The 19,902-nt window shown below is 45.9% G+C and overlaps 1 protein-coding gene across 2 annotated transcripts in view; it reads right to left on the bottom strand.

Annotated features, from left to right (window-relative positions):
• LOC129857406 (SH3 and PX domain-containing protein 2A-like) overlaps positions 1-19,902 on the bottom strand; it is a 108,440-nt gene that overhangs the window by 29,941 nt on the left and 58,597 nt on the right. For both annotated transcript variants that reach the window (XM_055925631.1, XM_055925639.1), the window contains exon 7: positions 9,475-9,603. In XM_055925631.1, coding sequence (XP_055781606.1) covers positions 9,475-9,603 — 129 coding nt within the window. The remainder of the gene's footprint in view (positions 1-9,474; positions 9,604-19,902) is intronic.

Raw genomic sequence — 19,902 nt, 5'->3', positions numbered from 1 at the left:
CTATCTGTGTCTGTCTACCTACCATATGTCTGTCATCTCCATCAACATCCTCATCTGTGTCTGTGTCTCCTGCAGCTGTACGACTCTTTATCATCTGTGTCTCAAGTCTGCGTCGCTAGTTGTGTTGAGGAAGTAATGGATAAAGTAAATATTATTTCCCTTCTATACTGTAGTTCTCAAGAACGAGCTTTTAGGGGAAATTGCAAGGATCCATTGCAAATGGTTCAGTGACAGTTAAACATAACAAACAACATTCACTTGAATTAGGAGTCATTTCATAATGTTTCTGTTCAGGTCCATGCAGTGCTTTTCTCCTCATCTCCTCCCTGAGTTGTGCTACAGTAAGTTCTGTGCCCTCTCCTTTAGGTCAGTGGTTCAGTGAGACAATAGTGAGACAATAGTGAAACAATAGTGAGCCAACAGTGTCAAACCCACAGCTATCTGGTGGTGGTCTTGCATTACCACAAAAACTATACTTAAATGTCCCAAATTCACTGCAAACAACACAAAACAACATCCACGATTGTACTGCAAAGAAACCATGATACAACTCAGGACAAGACAAATAAATGTTGTAAGTTCATTTTTGACATAGCCAACAGAGTTGACACCGGATGTACTATAGTAAAGGATGTGGTTGCCAACTATCTAATTAGGCTTTCAATGCCTGGATGAAATGTTGACGTCAGTCTCATTTACACAGCCAAAAACACTAACAAACACTTCTGTCGGAAAAAAAGTTTCTTTGTTTTGTTTACAGAGAAAATGAATCATAAAAAACAATGATAGTTATGTAAAATCCACGTGTGTCGTAATGTGGCTCTAGGGTGAAAGTAAAGTGGTACTGCTACAGTAAGGATGGTTATACCTTGAAAGGAAAAAGTGGAGCAACTTGAACAGATGCTTGGCTCAGACTTCAAAGTGATAAAGCTTTACTCATATCCCCTCTGCCCCTGTCTCTTTCTAAGAGGGAGGGCAAAATAGAGGAACCTATCTGTTGAGGAGGACCTGAGCCCTATTTGTCTCCCCTACAGTACCTGATGTCTGGAAACACTATATCAGGTTTAGCACTCCAGCCTCCATTTTACTGTAATCAACAACACATTTATTGCTCAAGACAAAAATGCAAACAGGCCAGCAACTTTAGATTTTCTTATTATGAATGTATACCCTATGTACTCATCTAAACTACAATATGCAATGTTTTAAAACAGGATTGAGGTGCCTAAGGCTCTACTGTGCTGCATGTATTTTATTTCTAGATATCCAAAGTCTCACATTGAATCAAATAGTCTGTCTTTAACTGCTACTAAAACACAAGTGTTACTTACTAAAACAAGTTTTTAAGTTTTGGGGTCAGTCTTTGAAATATTGGCTCGTGCTACAGATGTGATATCTGAGATGTGAGATTACAACCTTTAGCGTTACAGGCATTTCTCTGTGCTTGAGATGATGTGGAATGCTGAGCCTCAGCACTACTGGAGATATCTGATCCCACTGGAAAGCACTGCAGGAGAAAACCCCATTCATTTCAAGTTTCTTTATTTATAAACACTGTATAGAGTATAAAAGAGGGGAAATATATAAAGTTCAATACATTCACTTCCAGTTATCATAAAATACTGGGTCCAATTTCCAGCGATGGTTCTGTTTAGATTGGGAGGCGAAAAAGTACTAATGTTGACCTAAGGAACAGCCAATGCAGCCCCCTAGAATGTGAAAGGATCCCCGATAGAATGTATGCTGACCTTTCTAAAGCTACGTTCTTCTGCAGCCCTATGCTCTAGGCAGCACAGATGGCGTGTGTGGGGCACCCAACCCAACCCTCTAAAACGCTATTTAACTTTAATTGTTATTCCTAAATGAGAGGCACCTCACGAATCCGTTGGTTCATGTCCATCGTCTGGCCATAGCATAAGCTTGTTTCCCAATGGTGTTAAACAGCTCCCTATTCACATCCCCTCTTCCTCATGAACACTGATCTACAGTGTCTGAGAGGATTTAAGCGCAGAGAGAAATACATGTTGGAAACCCATCGAGTACCTCCTCAACGTATCCATGGTCCATCAAGAATAAAGGGAGACGAGAAGAGAGACAAGGAAAATAATTGGGAAACAGCCTTAACATTTAATCCTAAAATACCATACAAAGTGTTCCCAGAAGTCACACTGACTGACGCAGGCTATTGGTTTATAGACGGACACACATGCAGGGTGGTACAGGGGAGCTATGGGGAGCCTGAGGGGCAGACAGACCCAAGCTGCTTCCCTCTCCGACACAGACATTCCTGGAGTTTATTTGTCAAATTACAATTTAAAAAGCCGATCTAGGATTTGAGCAGTTTAAACGTACACTGGTCAGAAGAGATTTAGAGGGATATTATCTGGGTTGGACTGGGCAAGGCTAGCCTAACATTGCCCTTGAGGTGTAGAGTAGGTAGCATACCTCTAGAGGGAAATGTAATGGCAAATGTTTTACTTTTCCTATGCATTTCGATAACAAGAAGAGTTCAACTGTAGACAAATAAAAAGATTGTTCTTAATTGACCCACCTGGTTAAGTAAAGGTTAGAAAGTGGTGTGCTATCTTAGCTTAGCCCTGGTTAGCATCTCTTTAACACACTGTAAGTTGAGGAGGCATCCTGGAGGATCCATTAATCCATTATAATGAACCAAACTCTCTGAACCGCTAACTTTGGCAGGAAAGGGCTTTTTCCATATTCCCCCTGACTCTCTCCTTGGCCCACACTCCTCTCCTCTCCAAAGCCAGTGTCTCTCTCTGGCAAGCTCTGACCTAACTTAGTAGTGAAAATATACAGAGGGATTGCAATCAAACAAATACAAGAAACTGCAAGGGCATCAGGGATAAAACCTTTATGGAACACTGCTTTTGAGTATCCTAAAAAGTGGCAGCTGATTTTTATGGAACTCTGTGAAAATGACACAACCAAAAATATAGATCTTGCCCAATTTCTCTGTCTTTGATGAGTCCTGGCAGTGCAGCATTCCTGGCCTTTTACAAGAATTGTATAATATAAACATCAAAATAAAAATAAAAATACATTTGAGCGGAGCGAATCCACAACACACGTTGCCATTCTGAGTTATGTTTATTTACAAGGTACAGTACCTGATCTAATAACCAGGAACACCCTCTCACCAAAACATGAATTATCATCAACTATGACACTGACTGAAGGCCTATATGCAAAAGCAGTATCAACAAACCAGTGAAAATGAAAATAATGGCTTGGCCTGGAATGGGACATGGAAAGCTGAGAAAGATGAACGTGACTACATGAAATGACTTAGATCCAAACCCCCTGTCAGAAGTATATTATCTAATCCAAGGTAAGGAAATGTGCCTTTCCTTTAGGGCAATGGGAAATCTTTTGCATTCAAATTGCATTATCCTTGGGTATGGTAACTGTAAAGGCAGTCAATGTTGTTCTCCCCCTTAGACGAGGAGGAGCATGGATAGGACCAAGATGCGGATTGAGGGAAATAAGCCATCTTTTAATGGAAACAGCAAAACAATACACTACAAAACTACAAAACAACAAATGAGACTAACCTTCAACTGTCCTGTGAGGACACAGGAACAAACACCCACAAAAGCCTACTGCCTATGGCTCCCTTAAATCTGGCTCCCAAACAGAGACAAATGAATGACAGCTGTCTCTGATTGAGACCCAATCTAGGCAGCCATAGACATAACTAGACAACCTAACAAACACTATCCCATACACATACAACACCCATGGACTAACCAAACACACACAACATACAATGCCCACCCCAACTCACGCCCTGACCAACTAAACATAATCAAAATAACATAAAAATAGGTCAGGAACGTTACAGAACCCCCCCCTCAAGGTGCGAACGCCGGGCGCACCAGCACAAAGTCCAGGGGAGGGTCTGGGTGGGCAGTTGACCACGGTGGTGGCTCAGGCTGAGGGCGAGGTCCCCACCCCACCATAATCAATCCCCGCTTCTTTATCCCCCTCCCAATGACCACCCTCCCACTAACACCACCTAAATGAGCGACCAGCACCGGGAGAAGGGGCAGCACCGGGACAAGGGGCAGCACCGGGACAAGGGGCAGCACCGGGACAAGGGGCAGCACCGGGACAAGGGGCAGCACCGGGACAAGGGGCAGCACCGGGACAAGGGGCAGCACCGGGACAAGGGGCAGCACCGGGACAAGGGGCAGCACCGGGACAAGGGGCAGCACCGGGACAAGGGGCAGCACCGGGACAAGGGGCAGCACCGGGACAAGGGGCAGCACCGGGACAAGGGGCAGCTCCGGACTGTAGGGCAGCTCCGGACTGTAGGGCAGCTCCGGACTGTAGGGCAGCTCCGGACTGTCGGACGTCTCTGGCAGCTCCTGACTGGCGGGCGTCTCTGGCAGCTCCTGACTGGCGGGCGTCCTTGGCAGCTCCTGACTTGCGGGCGTCTCTGGCAGCTCCTGACTGGCGGACGTCTCTGGCAGCTCCTGACTGGCGGACGTCTCTGGCAGCTCCTGACTGGCGGACGTCTCTGGCAGCTCCTGACTGGCGGACGTCTCTGGCAGCTCCTGACTGGCGGACGTCTCTGGCAGCTCCTGACTGGCGGACGTCTCTGGCAGCTCCTGACTGGCGGACGTCTCTGGCAGCTCCTGACTGGCGGACGTCTCTGTTAGCTCCTGACTGGCGGGCGTCTCTGGGAGCTCCTGACTGGCGGGCGTCTCTGGCAGCTCCTGACTGGCGGGCGTCTCTGGCAGCTCCTGACTGGCGGGCGTCTCTGGCAGCTCCTGACTGGCGGGCGTCTCTGGCGGCTCCTGACTGGCGGGCGTCTCTGGCGGCTCCTGACTGGCGGGCGTCTCTGGCGGCTCCTGACTGGCGGGCGTCTCTGGCGGCTCCTGACTGGCGGGCGTCTCTGGCGGCTCCTGACTGGCGGGCGTCTCTGGCGGCTCCTGACTGGCGGGCGTCTCTGGCGGCTCCTGACTGGCGGGCGTCTCTGGCGGCTCCTGACTGGCGGGCGTCTCTGGCGGCTCCTGACTGGCGGGCGTCTCTGGCGGCTCCTGACTGGCGGGCGTCTCTGGCGGCTCCTGACTGGCGGGCGTCTCTGGCGGCTCCTGACTGACGGACGGCTCTAGCGGCTCCTGACTGACGGGCGGCTCTACTGGCTCGTGGCAGACAGATGGCTCAGACGGCGCTGGGCAGACAGATGGCTCAGACGGCGCTGGGCAGACAGATGGCTCAGACGGCGCTGGGCAGACAGATGGCTCAGACGGCGCTGGGCAGACAGATGGCTCAGACGGCGCTGGGCAGACAGATGGCTCAGACGGCGCTGGGCAGACAGATGGCTCAGACGGCGCTGGGCAGACAGATGGCTCAGACGGAGCTGGGCAGACAGATGGCTCAGACGGAGCTGGGCAGACAGATGGCTCAGACGGAGCTGGGCAGACGGGCCGTTCAGGCACCGCTGGGCAGACGGCAGACTCTGGCCGGCTGAGACGCACTATAGGCCTGGTGCGTGGTACCGGAACTGGAGGTACCGGGCTGAGGGCACACACCTCAGGGCGAGTGCGGGGAACAGGAACAGGGCACACTGGACTCTCGTGGCGCACTCTAGGCCTGGTGCGTGGTACCGGAACTGGAGGTACCGGGCTGAGGGCACGCACCTCAGGGCGAGTGCGGGGAGAAGGAACAGTGCGTCCAGGGCTCTGGAGACGCACAGGAGGCTTGGTGCGTGGTGCCGGAACTGGAGGCACCGGGCTGGAGACACGCACCATAGGGAGAGTACGTGGAAGAGGAACAGGGCTCTGGAGATGCACTGGAAGCCTGGTGCGTGGTGTAGGCACTGGTGGTACTGAGCTGGGGTGGGAAGGTGGCGCCGGATATACCGGACCGTGAAGGAGGACACGTGCTCTTGAGCACCGAGCCTCCCCAACCCTACCAGGTTGAATGATCCCCGTAGCCCTGCCAGTGCGGCGAGGTGGAATAGCCCGCACTGGGCTATACAGGCGAACCGGGGACACCACCTGTAAGGCTGGTGCCATGTACGCCGGCCCGAGGAGACGTACTGGAGGCCAGATACGTTGGGCCGGCTTCATGGCATCCGGCTCGATGCCCAACCTAGCCCTCCCAGTGCGGCAAGGTGGAATAGCCCGCACTGGGCTAAGCACGCGTACTGGGGACACCGTGCGCTTCACCGCATAACACGGTGTCTGACCAGTACGACGCCCTCTTACTCCACGGCAAGCCCGGGGAGTTGGCTCAGGTATCCAACCCGGCTTCGCCACACTCCCCTTTAGCCCCCCCCCCCCCAAGAAATTTTTGGGTGAGCCTCTCGGGTTTCCAGCCACTCTGCCTTGCAAGCGCCTCATAATGCCGCCTCTCCGCTTTCGCTGCTTCCAGCTCCGCTTTGGGGCGGCGACACTCCACTGGCTGTGCCCAGGGTCCTTCTCCGTCCAGAATCTCCTCCCAAGTCCATTCCTCTTTTCCCCATTGCTGTAGTTCCTTTTCTCTCTCCTCAATCCGCTTGGTCCTGTTGTGGTGGGTGTTTCTGTAAAGGCAGTCAATGTTGTTCTCCCCCTTAGACGAGGAGGAGCATGGATAGGACCAAGATGCGGATTGAGGGAAATAAGCCATCTTTTAATGGAAACAGCAAAACAATACACTACAAAACTACAAAACAACAAATGAGACTAACCTTCAACTGTCCTGTGAGGACACAGGAACAAACACCCACAAAAGCCTACTGCCTATGGCTACCTTAAATCTGGCTCCCAATCAGAGACAAATGAATGACAGCTGTCTCTGATTGAGACCCAATCTAGGCAGCCATAGACATAACTAGACAACCTAACAAACACTATCCCATACACATACAACACCCATGGACTAACCAAACACACACAACATACAATGCCCACCCCAACTCACGCCCTGACCAACTAAACATAATCAAAATAACATAAAAATAGGTCAGGAACGTTACAGTAACAGTGAAATCAGTTATATATTTACATTGTACAAGAAAAGTACATAGAGTTACTTACCAAAATGCTTTCTGTGTTCAAATTTGAGAACCATCGTGGTAAGTAGAGCACAATATAATAGCTCTTACACCATGCAGAAACTACACAGACATAAGGACAAATTCCATTCTAAGCCATCTTCTTCATTGGACAAATGAGAGCTCTCTGTAAGAGAAGCATAGTACCATATCAAAACCATATTCACACCATTTAAAGAATTTCCCTAGACTCTATAAAGACCTGAGCAACTTTTGTCATTCAACAGCAAAGTACTGGAGACATTTAAGCAGCTCTGGGTTCATAAAAAGTACATATCTAACTTCTTCAGCACTGAAAGTCTGGGATTCAGAAATCAACCTCAAATGCCATAAAATACATGAACTTATTCTGGGAGAGATGGATGCTAAACTAAACGGACTGAAGTATTTTACGCGCATCTGTAATTCTTAGAATTGGTATGAGGCTTAGGACTGATGTCACCCACATTGCAGCTTAGCCTTCTTCCATGCTGTCCAGGATGTGTCATGGCTTCAGCTAATGCTAACCATACTGTTGAACACAACAGGCTTCAGCTAATGCTAACCATTCTGATGAGCACTGCAGGCTTCAGCTAATGCTAACCATTCTGATAAACACTACATGCTTCAGCTAATGCTAACCATTCTGATGAACACCACAGGCTTTAGCTAATGTTAACCATTCTGATGAACAATACATGCTTCAGCTAATGCTAACCAGACTGTTGAACACAACAGACTTCAGCTAATGCTAACCGTTCTGTTGAACACAACAGGCTTCAGATAATGCTAACCATTCTGATGAACACTGCAGGATTCAGCTAGTGCTAGCCATTCTGATGAGCACTGCAGGCTTCACATAATGCTAACCATTCTGATAAACACTACATGCTTCAGCTAATGCTAACTGTTATGTTGAACACTACAGGCTTCAGACAGTGCTCTGATGGGTTTTGATTTAGCTACCTCTGCAATACTTGGGAGTCCCTTGCCTACAGTGCTTGAGTTGTTGATGCCAAATGCCATCTATACACTACTGGTTCTATACCTATGAATCAGACAGTGATTCAGTTAGACTTGCAGGTGGGTGAACTCTCTGACCAGTGACATATTTACTCTGTAGTCATCTAAATGTACTGCAGCCTTCAAAAGCCCAGTCACCAGCATCATCCATCAAGCTCCATGCTTATTATGGAGGAAATTACTCAAGTCAAGGCCTCGGGCAGAAGGACTTCAAGGTGTTTGGAAATCTGCCTCAAAGTGACTCCCTAGTGGGATCAAATCCAACTGGACCAAGAAGGAAAAATAAACGGATGAACTCAAAGGGTGGGTACAGACACTTCAAAGCAGTCTGAGTCAATTGACTCTCTTCCTTTAGGCCTCTATGGCATGGGGTTTACTCACACCCAATGTGAAACCTAAGTTAAATTGCTTTTCTGATCCCTGTTTCCCCTCCTCTTTGAAGAACACGAGTCCCATTACTGCTTTACTGTCTGGGAACACCATTTAAGCCAGGACGTCAACCTCTGCTACTGAGCCTGTCTCTCGCTCTAGAGGCTTTGGAGATGGATATGACAAAACTTCTTATTTCATTCTACTGAAGGGAAAGGAAAACTAGACAGGTTTCCTTATGCTGCGTCAGCTAAAACTGTGGTTCAGTTAATGGTGAGGTGTGTTTGTATGTTACTGCGCAAGAGTTAGTGAGTCTTAACTGGGTCAAAGTATATAGGCAAAAGTAAACACTGACATATCAAGTAAGACCATCAACATATGTATACAGGACTTTCTAAAGAGTAGACCATGTCATTGATTCTACTGGAGGGCATGATATGCATAACAGTCAATAGAACTAAGCTCTGCGTAACATTTATCCCCTTTCACTGTGAAAAAGACAAATTGAATGAATCTCAACAAGGGCCAGATGAAAAAAAAAAATCAGTTCCTTTTGAGGATCAGCTCCTAGCACTCCATTTTCTGAGGTTAAACAGCTGACTCAGGACCCCGTGCAGCTGGCATATGTAAATCCAGCATGTCTCTCCGTCTTTCCGATAAAGTGAGCTGGATAATTAATATAGGCGTCTGGGAGACATTCCTCCTACAGAAGGCAACATTCTGGCCCCGGCCTAAACCAACAAGGGGAAAAAACAGACCTCTCTGCAGGCCAAAGTGAGCCTCCAGGGCTAAGGCACAGTTTGAATGCTGTGGACATAAAGGGAGGGGAGAGAGGTGGGGAAATGGAGCAGGGAAAGAAGGGAGGAAGAAGGGGAACTATTGGGGATGAAGAAAAGACCGTGACCCCAGACTGAGAGGTGAAAATTGGAATTCTCATGTGGATGCTGGCCGGAAAGTGTGCATGAATAGGTGTGCATCACTGTGTGTGTGTGTGCGCGTGTGCCTGCATGCATGCGTGTGTGTGTAGGTTGGTCACTCACCACTCTCGCTCTTATCTATGACGTCTACCAGTTTGCCGGCCTGCAGGCTGATTTCCGCCGGCTCCTGCTTCTCATAGTTGGCCACCACCATGTACTGCTCCAGTAGCATAGGATCGGCACCATCCAAACCTGGGGTTGATGGGAAAAAACACGCTGTCAGCCAGCTCCCGGTCATGGGTCCGCGAGAGCGACCACCGGGCACCCTCTGCGCCATAGGCCAATTTGTCAGTAGACCTCAGCCAATGGGAACACACGCTGAGCTCTGTGCATTTTCCCAAGAGTCTGGCCATATAGCTGGAGAGTCAAAAAGGAACGCCTATTAAACTGAAAGTCTCCCAAAATACATCAGGCAGTTTGCTGAAGAGAATCCATTCTAAGCTGTTGGGGGGCCTCATCCATAGTCTAAATTTGAGATAGAAAAATAGGAATGGATGGAGAGAAAAAGAGGAAAGCAATAGAGAGAAAGAGAAAGAAAGAGCAGGAGCAGCAGCCGGTTGTCGATAGAACAGTGGAGCAGGAGAAAGGAACGGTTTCCCCTGGAAAATAAACAGTCTGTTAAAAAGCCTCCTTCTCCTTGTTGGGGCTGGACCTGGAGGAAGAGTAGGGGGGGTTGTGTACGCCAATCATAAGAGTCGACACTGAAGGCCTTAAATAGAACCAGATGAGTAGGCTGGAGTTGAGCTCAGGAGGCCGGGCCTCGGCTGCTGTGAAACACTAGAGCACAGGACTTTCATTTAGTATTGCCAATGGAAAGCTTCTTTCCTGGCCTCGCTGGGTTAAACATATTAGCACCAGCAATGACTTAGTTTTGACAATGTTATTCAGCAGGACCATTCCACTGGGAACAGACGTCAGTTCAACTTCGAGTCTTGAATTACATTTTGTTTAGTTGTCAACTAACCTGAATTCAACGTGAAATAAAAAATAATAATAATGTAACTGGATTAGGTTAAAGGTTAGGGTCACGAAGTTCACTTACGTTGATGGCTTATTTTAATGTGGAAACAGCGTTGATTTAAAGAGTTTTTGTCCAGTGGGGTACATTGATCAAACATCCAAGAATGTGTCAGTATTATAGATGAGGTGGCTCTTATTAAGCTGTGATCACAAACATTGTTTTATTGATATATCTACTGTATCTGTCTTTTATACAAACTATGCAGTCCATTTTGCATTACATGGTAGTGATGTTTATGATGTTTTGCAAAGAGTAAAGCACACTTAAATAGACATGGACTGGTATTGTACAAAAAGCCAAGCCATTACCTCAACATCAAAAGGAAAAAACACAAAGATCATTGGGGATGTTTCTCATTTTCAAAAACAAAGCATCTGTTGCATGAATTTAAAATAGTAAACAAACTACATCTTCAAAACAAATTCAACCACCTACCACTGCACACTAAACCTTAAAAAGTCACTCCAAAACATCTCCAGCTGCAGCCTAGAATGAACTGAGACAACCCAGTTTAGCAGCAGAACTAACACATGTCAGCTGTTCCCTAGAATCAGACACTGCTGAGATGGATTTCACACATTACTGATGGCTCAGACTGGCCACAGAGTTTCGTAAAACGGAGAGGAGAGAAATGATTCACAGATCACATAAGAACACAGTATACAGCACATACTATGTATCCGGATTCAAAACCAGGATTTCCTTTGGTCTAAATTCCAAGCTGCTCACGGCTTGCCTGAGTAATAATTTATAGTTTAACTGCCAACAGACAGTTCAAGTATATGGATACTGAGATGGAGGATACAGCACAAATGCTCCGTAGTACTCATTGTCAATGTACTGTTTCTCTCTTAGCTGAGATAAATTACAGAATTTAGTGAAAAATAAATGAGTTAGCGGAGTTCCTGTATCACATAATCAAGAGAAATGTCTACAAAACAAATGATAAACTAGATGAAGACAACCACATCCAAATGAAAACATTATTCAACCTGTGGTAAACTCAGTGTCTGGAACATTGTACAGATAGCTCTATCTCACACAATGGAAAATAGCATGATTCCAGTCCAATAAATACTATTAGATAAGAAGTGATTGAGTAAAAAGAGAGGACCTGATGACAGCTGTCAGATGAAAGATGAACATTTACGTAAATTAGGATTATGTTCCCATTCTATGCTGAGGGGCAGGTGTCACAAATGTCAAAGCACTAATAACTCATCCGGATGAGCTCAGCTTCAATAGCATCCAAAATACTAAACCTGCCAACTAGTAAAGTTGAACCAGTGTGGTTCCTTCTGTAGTTTATGCTGCTTTCTCATTATTTGCACAGGGTTCTTTGCTCACCGCGAGGTTGGATGCAGAAGCCTTGGAAAGTTAATATTAGTTGAACTTTGAGTGCAGGAGTGGAACCCCTTGCAGTGTGATCCACTTACTGGTGGAAAACAATGTGAAGCCTGCTTTAGAAATGCAAGGCTTTGGTTTTCCTTTCACAATAGAACTGTTTGGCAAATATGACCATCGTTATGTTTGGAGGAAAAAGGGGGAGGCTTGCAAGCCAAAGAACACCATCCCAACCGTGAAGCACGAGGGTGGCAGCATCACGTTGTGGGGGTGCTTTGCAGCAGGAGGGACTGGTGCACATCACAAAATAGATGGCATCATGAGGATGGAAAATTATGTCAATATATTGAAGCAACATCTCAAGACATCAGTCAGGAAGTTAAAGCTTGGTCGCAAATGGTTCTTCCAAATGGACAATGACCCCAAGCATACTTCCAAAGTTGTGGAAAAATTGCGTAAGTACAACAATGTCAAGGTTTTGGAGTGGCCATCACAAAGCCCTGACCTCAATCCTATAGAAAATTTGTGGGCAGAACTGAAAAAGCGTGCGCAAGCAAGGAGGCCTCCAAACCTGACTCGGTTACACCAGCTCTATCTGGAGGAAAGCCCAGAATTCACCCAACTTATTGTGGGAAGCTTGTGGAAGGCTATCCGAAAGGTTTCACCCAAGTTATACAATTTAAAGGCAATGCTACCAAATACTAATTGACTGTATGTAAACTTCTGACCCACTAGGAATGTGATGAAAAAAATAAAAGCTGAAATAAATCATTCTCTCTACTATTATTCTGACATTTCACATTCTTAAAATAAAGTGGTGATCCTAACTGACCTAAGACAGGGAATTTTACTTGGATTAAATGTCAGGAATTGTGAAAAACTGAGTTTAAATGTATTTGGCTAAGGTGTATGTAAACTTCCCACTTCAACTGTAAGTCCTTATATTGTCTCTCCTAGCTCTGTAGCTTTAGAACACACATGTGACTTACAGTGGGTGTGTATTCTCCAACTCCATCTGAAGGAATTAAAATTAGGTGCAGTAGCTAAAATGTATTTGATAGATTGAAGGAGTGTGTTCTGGAAGTGCTGGAAGTAGTAGCCACACTAGGGTAAACAAACTGAGATAAATGTAGCTTTTACTACATACACTATATATACAAAAGTATGTGGGCACTCCTTCAAATTAGTGGATTCGACTATTTCAACCAAACCCGTTACTGACAGGTGCATAAAATTGAGCACACCGTCATGCAATCTCCATAGACAAACATTGGCAGTGGAATGGCCTTAATGGGGAGCTCAGTGACTTTCAACGTGGCACCATCATAGGATGCCACCTTTCCAACACGTCAGTTCATCAAATTTCTGCCCTGCTAGAGCTGCTCCAATCAAATTTAAGTGATGTTATTGTGAAGTGGAAACGTTTAGGAGCAACAACAGTTCAGCCGCGAAGTGGTAGGCCACACAAGCTCACAGAACGGGACCGCCAAGTGCTGACGCGTGTAGTGCGTAAAAATCAGCTTTCCTTGGTTGCAACACTCACGGCCAAGTTGCAAACTGCCTCTGGAAGCAACGTAAGCACAAGAACTGTTCATCGGAAGGTTAAAAAAATGCCCGAGCAGCTGCACACAAGCCAAAATTCACCATACACAATGCCAAGTGGCATATTTTCTGGAGTGATGAATCACGCTTCACCATTTGGCAGTCTGAAGGACTAATCTGGGTTAGGCCAGTGCCAGGAGTACGCTAACTGCCCGAATGCATAGTGCAACTGTAAATGCAACAGCATACAATGGCATTCTAGACAATTCGGTGCCTCCAACTTTGTGGCAACAGTTTGGGGAAGATCCTTTCCTGTTTCAGCATGACAATGTGCACAAAGCAAGGTCCATACAAAAATGGTTTGTCAAGGTCGGTGTGGAAGAACTTTACTGGCCTGCACAGATACCTGACCTCAACCCGATCGAGCACATTTTGGTTGAATTGGAACGCAGACTGCGAGCCAGGCCTAATCGCTCAAATTAGTGCCCAACCTCACTAATGGTCTTGTGGCTAAATAGAAGCAAGTCCCCGCAGCAATGCTCCAACATCTAGTGGAAAGCCTTCCCAGAAGAGTGGAGGCTGTTTTAGCTGCAAAGGGGGGACCAACTTCATATTAATGCCCATGATTTTGGAATGAGATGTTTGATGAGCAGGTGTCCACATGCTTCTGGTCATGTAGTGTATGGTTGATATTAGTTCCCCCACCCTTCCTTGAATCTCAACAACTTTAGTGTCTAGACTCTAGACTACTGTGTTTACATGTGGTACAGGATGTGTGTGTGTGTACCTGCCTGCTAAGGTGCCTGCATGCCTTCCTGCGTGCATATCTCAATTAAATAGCCCCATTAGCCAATCTTTCTGTTTACATCTCTCCTCACACAGATTTACACTGAGTGCACAAAACATTAGGAACACCTTCCTAATATTGAGTTGCACCCCCTTTTGCCCTCAGAACAGCCGCAATTTGGGCTCCTGAGTGGCGCAGCGGTCTAAGGCACTGCATCTCAGTGCTAGAGGCGTCACTACAGACACCCTGGTTTGAATTCAGGCTGTATCACAACGGTCCCGGATTGAGAGTCCCATAGAGGGGCGCACAATTGGCCCAGCGTCGTCTGGTTTTGGCCAGTGTAGGCCGTCATTGTAAAGTAAATAAGAATTTGTTCTTAACTGACTTGCCTAGTAAAATAACAGTAAAAAATAATAATAATAATTGTCGGAGCATGGACTCTACAAGGTTTCAAAAGCGTTCGACAGGGATGCTGGCCCATGTTGACTCCAATGTTTCCCACAGTTGTGTCAAGTTGGCTAGATGTTATTTGGGCAGTGGACCATTCTTGATACACACAGGAAACTGTTAAGTGTGAAAAACCCAGCAGCATTGCAGTTCTTGATACACTCAAACCGGTGTACTTGGCACCTACTAACATACCTCGTTCAAAAACATTTAAATATTTTGTCTTGCCCATCTGAATGGCACATATACACAATCCATGTCTCAATAGTCTCAAGGCTAAAAAATCCTTCTTTAACCTGTCGTCTCCAAACCTGTTCCTGGAGAGCTCTAACTAACCTGATTCAGATTATAAACCAGCTAATTATTAGAATTAGGAGTGCTAGATTAGGGTAGGAGAGAAAAACCTACAGGACAGTAGCTCTCCAGGGACAGGTTTGGAGATCCCTGATCTACACTGACTGAAGTGAATTTAACAGGTGACATAAATAAGGTATCATAGCTTTACCTGGTCAGTCTATGTCATGGAAAGAGCAGATGTTCATATTTTTTGTACACTCTGTTTACATGATTACATTGTGCATGTTCAGTAATTATTATGCAACATTTCCTTACCTGAGATTTGAACTCACGACGACCTCTTGGTTCAGGCAACGCCAATCCTTCTGCTATGCCACCATGTCCGTGACAGGTATCAATTAATCATGATTTTATTTACTTATTTCATTAATTGAAGGGCTTTCTGTGTAGTTGTCTAATGTTGGTGGGGCATATTAACCTATTTTAATGATAGTCCTGAATCACTATGATCAATAAAAATTATTGTATCAATAAAATATTTTCTTGAGTGCAATTTTAACAGAGCTGAGATTTACTTCAAAGTGCATTCACCCTATTGATTAAACCTATCAAGTTGTTTCAGATCAACACAAGTGCCTAGGGAGGAGGTTTTAAGGTTTCTTCTGGACAGGGTCTAATTATAATGGCCCAATAAGCACAAGCCCTAGAGCAGTGGTCACCAACTGGTCGACTGTGGTCGATCGTCATGGCATTCCTAGTCAATCACCAAACATGTAGAAAAGCCAACGATAAAGGATGAGATAAAAGGCTTGCGCTCCTTTTTTATGTCCTGTTGTGGTAGATGCACTTGATTCAGAAGCCCAGGGCACCGGGTAAGCAAAGTATTCCCATGTTGAACCATTGTCTGAAAAGACAAACTCTGCTTACCCGGCGGACCAGTAGATCTGTGGCTAAATCGAGTGCGCCTACTGCGCTGGCCAATCGGAAAGCTCAAATCACCATGCCTACCTACAGCTTCCATGACACCTGCCACAGCCAAGTTTGATACTAGCCTACGTAAGATTGAATAACTTTAAAACCATGACCACAGAGAGACTGTCAAAGAATACAGCAAAGAGCTGCTGTTTTTACGAGTAAGTTCATGTTTAATTGTTTATTCAGCACTATCAACCCTGTTCTTACTCAACACTATTACAAAACATAATACACACTTCTCCCTACTTCCAATCGCGCTGCAGCTGCAACGAATGAGTAGCCAAGTGTATAGATAGCCCAGCATTTTTATTATTATTTGCAGCTTGTCTTGTCTCTTTTAATATCGAGGAATATTTAACTATCTCTGGTCATAGGAACAACCTGAACGATCATCCAACTCAGAATTCCAAATCAGAAACTCTGGCATCTTTCTAGACCTCTGACTTTCCGACCTGAAGATCACTGATATCATGATTTGACATTGTTTTTTTTCAGCATTCCCAGTTGTCTTTAAAACACCATGATCATCTGATGCAGTTACCATCAGTCCAGTAAAATAAAAAACCTAATTATTTGAAAATGAATGCTCACCTGTGCCTTGCAAGTGCTACACCAACTGATCTAATTTGTAATCAAAGCTCAAGTTTTGAAATATAATATGGTCTGAGAAGAACATAATTGGCAGGCCAGACATTATAGCCAACATGATGTGATTATGTACTAGGCCTACTTCACAAACCTCATTCTTACAAAAAAAAATGATTAGGTTCATTTACATTTTGTAAGTCATGATAGAAAAAAAAAGAGTTTTAGATCTTGGCTTGCGTTTTGACTGCGAAATGGATCTTGACTCAGAAAAAGTTGATGACCACTGCCCTAGAGATGTACCTTATTGGGACAGTAGTTGCTGTTGCTGGTGCTGTTGGCCTGGTTCCTGTTTGATGTAGTGTTTCTGGACAAAGAGATCAATGCCGCCTTTGCAGAGTTTTCATTTTACTAAAATGGTATCTTTCTCCTCGATTAACAAAACATAAATGGGAGCATTTCCACAAGGAAAAGGTTAAGTGGGGTAACAACCATAGAGAACAATAGAGGCCTCTAGTGGCCAAAAGGTTGTTTTAGCATGGGCAGCACCATTGAGGGATTCCACCAACCTGCCTTGAACGCTGTCCTTAAGGAGCCTTACATATGAACCAGCTTACTCATTGCAGACAGCCTTCAAGGCAGCATCTTGAATTATCAGCCTCTGAGGCTGCTATTGAATCTCATCAGCCTGCCAGGAACAGAGGACACCCACTCTGGATTATATGCTTCAGCATATAAAGCATTTTGACTGCTAATCTGCTAGCAAATTAAATTACATTTCAAATCAAATCAAAGTTTATTTGTCACGTGCGCCGAATAGAACAGGTGTAGACCGTACAGTGAAATGCTTACTTACAGGCTCTAACCAATAGTGCAAAAAAGGTATTAGGTGAACAATAGGTAAGTAAAGAAATAAAACAACAGTAAAAAGACAGTGAAAAATAACAGTAGCGAGGCTATATACAGTAGCGAGGCTATCGAAGTAGTGAGGCTACATACAGACACCTGTTAGTCAGGCTGATTGAGGTAGTATGTACATGTAGATATGGTTAAAGTGACTTTGCATATATGATGAACAGAGAGTAGCAGTACCATAAAAGAGGGGTTGGCGGGTGGTGGGTGGCGGGACACAATGCAAATAGCCCGGTTAGCCAATGTGCGGGAGCACTGGTTAGTCAGGCTGATTGAGGTAGTATGTACATGTAGATATGGTTAAAGTGACTATGCATATATGATAAACAGAGAGTAGCAGCAGCGTAAAAGAGGAGGTGGCGGGTGGCGGGACACAATGCAAATAGTCTGGGTAGCCATTTGATAACCTGTTCAGGAGTCTTATGGCTTGGGGGTAAAAACTGTTGAGAAGCCTTTTTGTTCTAGATTTGGCACTACGGTACCGCTTGCCATGCGGTAGTAGAGAGAACAGTCTACGACTGGGGTGGCTGGGGTCTTTGACAATTTTTAGGGCCTTCCTCTGACACCGCCTGGTTTAGAGGTCCTGGATGGCAGGCAACTTAGCCCCAGTGATGTACTGGGCCGTACGCACTACCCTCTGTAGTGCCTTGCGGTCGGAGGCCGAGCAATTGCCGTACCAGGCAGTGATGCAACCAGTCAGGATGCTCTCGATGTTGCAGCTGTAGAACCTTTTGAGGATCTCAGGACCCATGCCAAAACTTTTTTGTTTCCTGAGGGGGAATAGGCTTTGTCGTGCCCTCTTCACGACTGTCTTGGTGTGTTTGGACCATTCTAGTTTGTTGTTGATGCGGACACCAAGGAACTTTAAGCTCTCAACCTGCTCCACTACAGCCCCGTCGATGAGAATGGGGGCGTGGTCGGTCCTCCTTTTCCTGTAGTCCACAATCATCTCCTTAGTTTTGGTTACGTTGAAGGATATATTGTTATTCTGTCTCCACCCGACCAGGTCTCTGACCTCCTCCCTCTAGGCAGTCTCGTCGTTGTCGGTGATCAGGCCTACCACTATTGTGTTGCCTGCAAGCTTAATAATGGTGTTGGAGTTGTGCCTGGCCATGCAGTCGTGGGTGAACAGGGAGTACAGGAGGGGACTGAGCACGCACCCCTGGGGAGCTCCAGTGTTGAGGATCAGCGTGGAGGATGTGTTGCTACCTACCCTTACCACCCGGGAGGCGTCCCGTCAGGAAGTCCAGGATCCAGTTGCAGAGGGAGGTGTTTAGTTCCAGGAACCTTAGCTTAGTGATGAGCTTTGAGGGTACTATGGTGTTGAACGCTGAGCTATAGTCAATGAATAGCATCCTCACATAAGTGTTCCTTTTGTGCAGGTGGAAAAGGGCAGTGTTGAGTGCAATAGAGATTGCATCATCTGTGGATCTGTTTGGGCAGTATGCAAATTGTAGTAGGTCTAGGGTTTCTGGGATAATGGTGTTGATGTGAGCCATTACCAGCCTTTCAAAGCACTTCATGGCTACGGACGTGAGTGTTCATGGCTACGGACGTGAGTCTGTAGTCATTTAGGCAGGTTTCCTTTGTGTTCTTGGTCACAGGGACTATGGTGATCTGCTTGAAACATGTTGGTATTACAGACTCAATCAGGGACATGTTGAAAATGTTAGTGAAGACAACTGCCAGTTGGTCAGCACATGCCCGGAGCACACATCCTGGCAATCCGTTTGGCCCCGCAGCCTTGTGTATGTTGACCTGTTTAAAGGTCTTACTCATGTTGGCTATGGAGATCACACAGTCGTCTGGAACAGCTGATGCTCTCATGCATGCCTCAGTGTTGCTTGCCTCGAAGCGAGCACAGAAGTGATTTAGCTCGTCTGGTAGGCTCTTGTCACTGGGCAGTTCGCGGCTGTGATTCCCTTTGTAGTCTGTAATAGTTTGCAATCCCAGCCACATAAGACGAGCGTCGGAACCGGTGTAGTATAATTCAATCTTAGCCCTGTATTTACGCTTTACCTGCTTGATTTTTCGTCGCAGGGCATAGCAAGATTTCTTGTAAGCTTCCGGGTTAGAGTCCCACACCTTGAAAGCGGCAGCTCTACCCTTTAGCTGAGTGCGAAAGTTGCTTGTAATCCTTGGCTTCTGGTTGGGCTACATACAGTCACTGTGGGGACGACGTCCTCGATGCACTTATTGATAAAGCCAGTGACTGATGTGGTGTACTCCTCAATGCCATCGGAAGAATCCCGGAACATGTTCCAGTCTGTGATAGCAAAGCAGTCCTGTAGTTTAGCATCTGCTTCATCTGACCACTTTTTATAGACCGAGTCACTGGGGCTTCCATGCTTTAATTTTTGCTTGTAAGCAGGAATCAGGAGGATAGAGTTGTGGTCGGATTTACCAAATGGAGGGCGAGAGAGAGCTTTGTACGCATCTCTGTGTGTGGAGTACAGGTGATCTAGAATATTTTTCCCTCTGGTTGCACATTTAACATGTTGATAGAATTTTTTTGGGTCACATGCGCCAAATACAACAGTGAAATGCTTACTTACAAGCCCTTAACCAACAATGCAGTTTA

This window comes from Salvelinus fontinalis, chromosome 1, assembly GCF_029448725.1.
Source record: "Salvelinus fontinalis isolate EN_2023a chromosome 1, ASM2944872v1, whole genome shotgun sequence".
Lineage (NCBI taxonomy): Eukaryota > Metazoa > Chordata > Actinopteri > Salmoniformes > Salmonidae > Salvelinus > Salvelinus fontinalis.
This window is presented reverse-complemented; position numbering and strand designations above follow the sequence as displayed.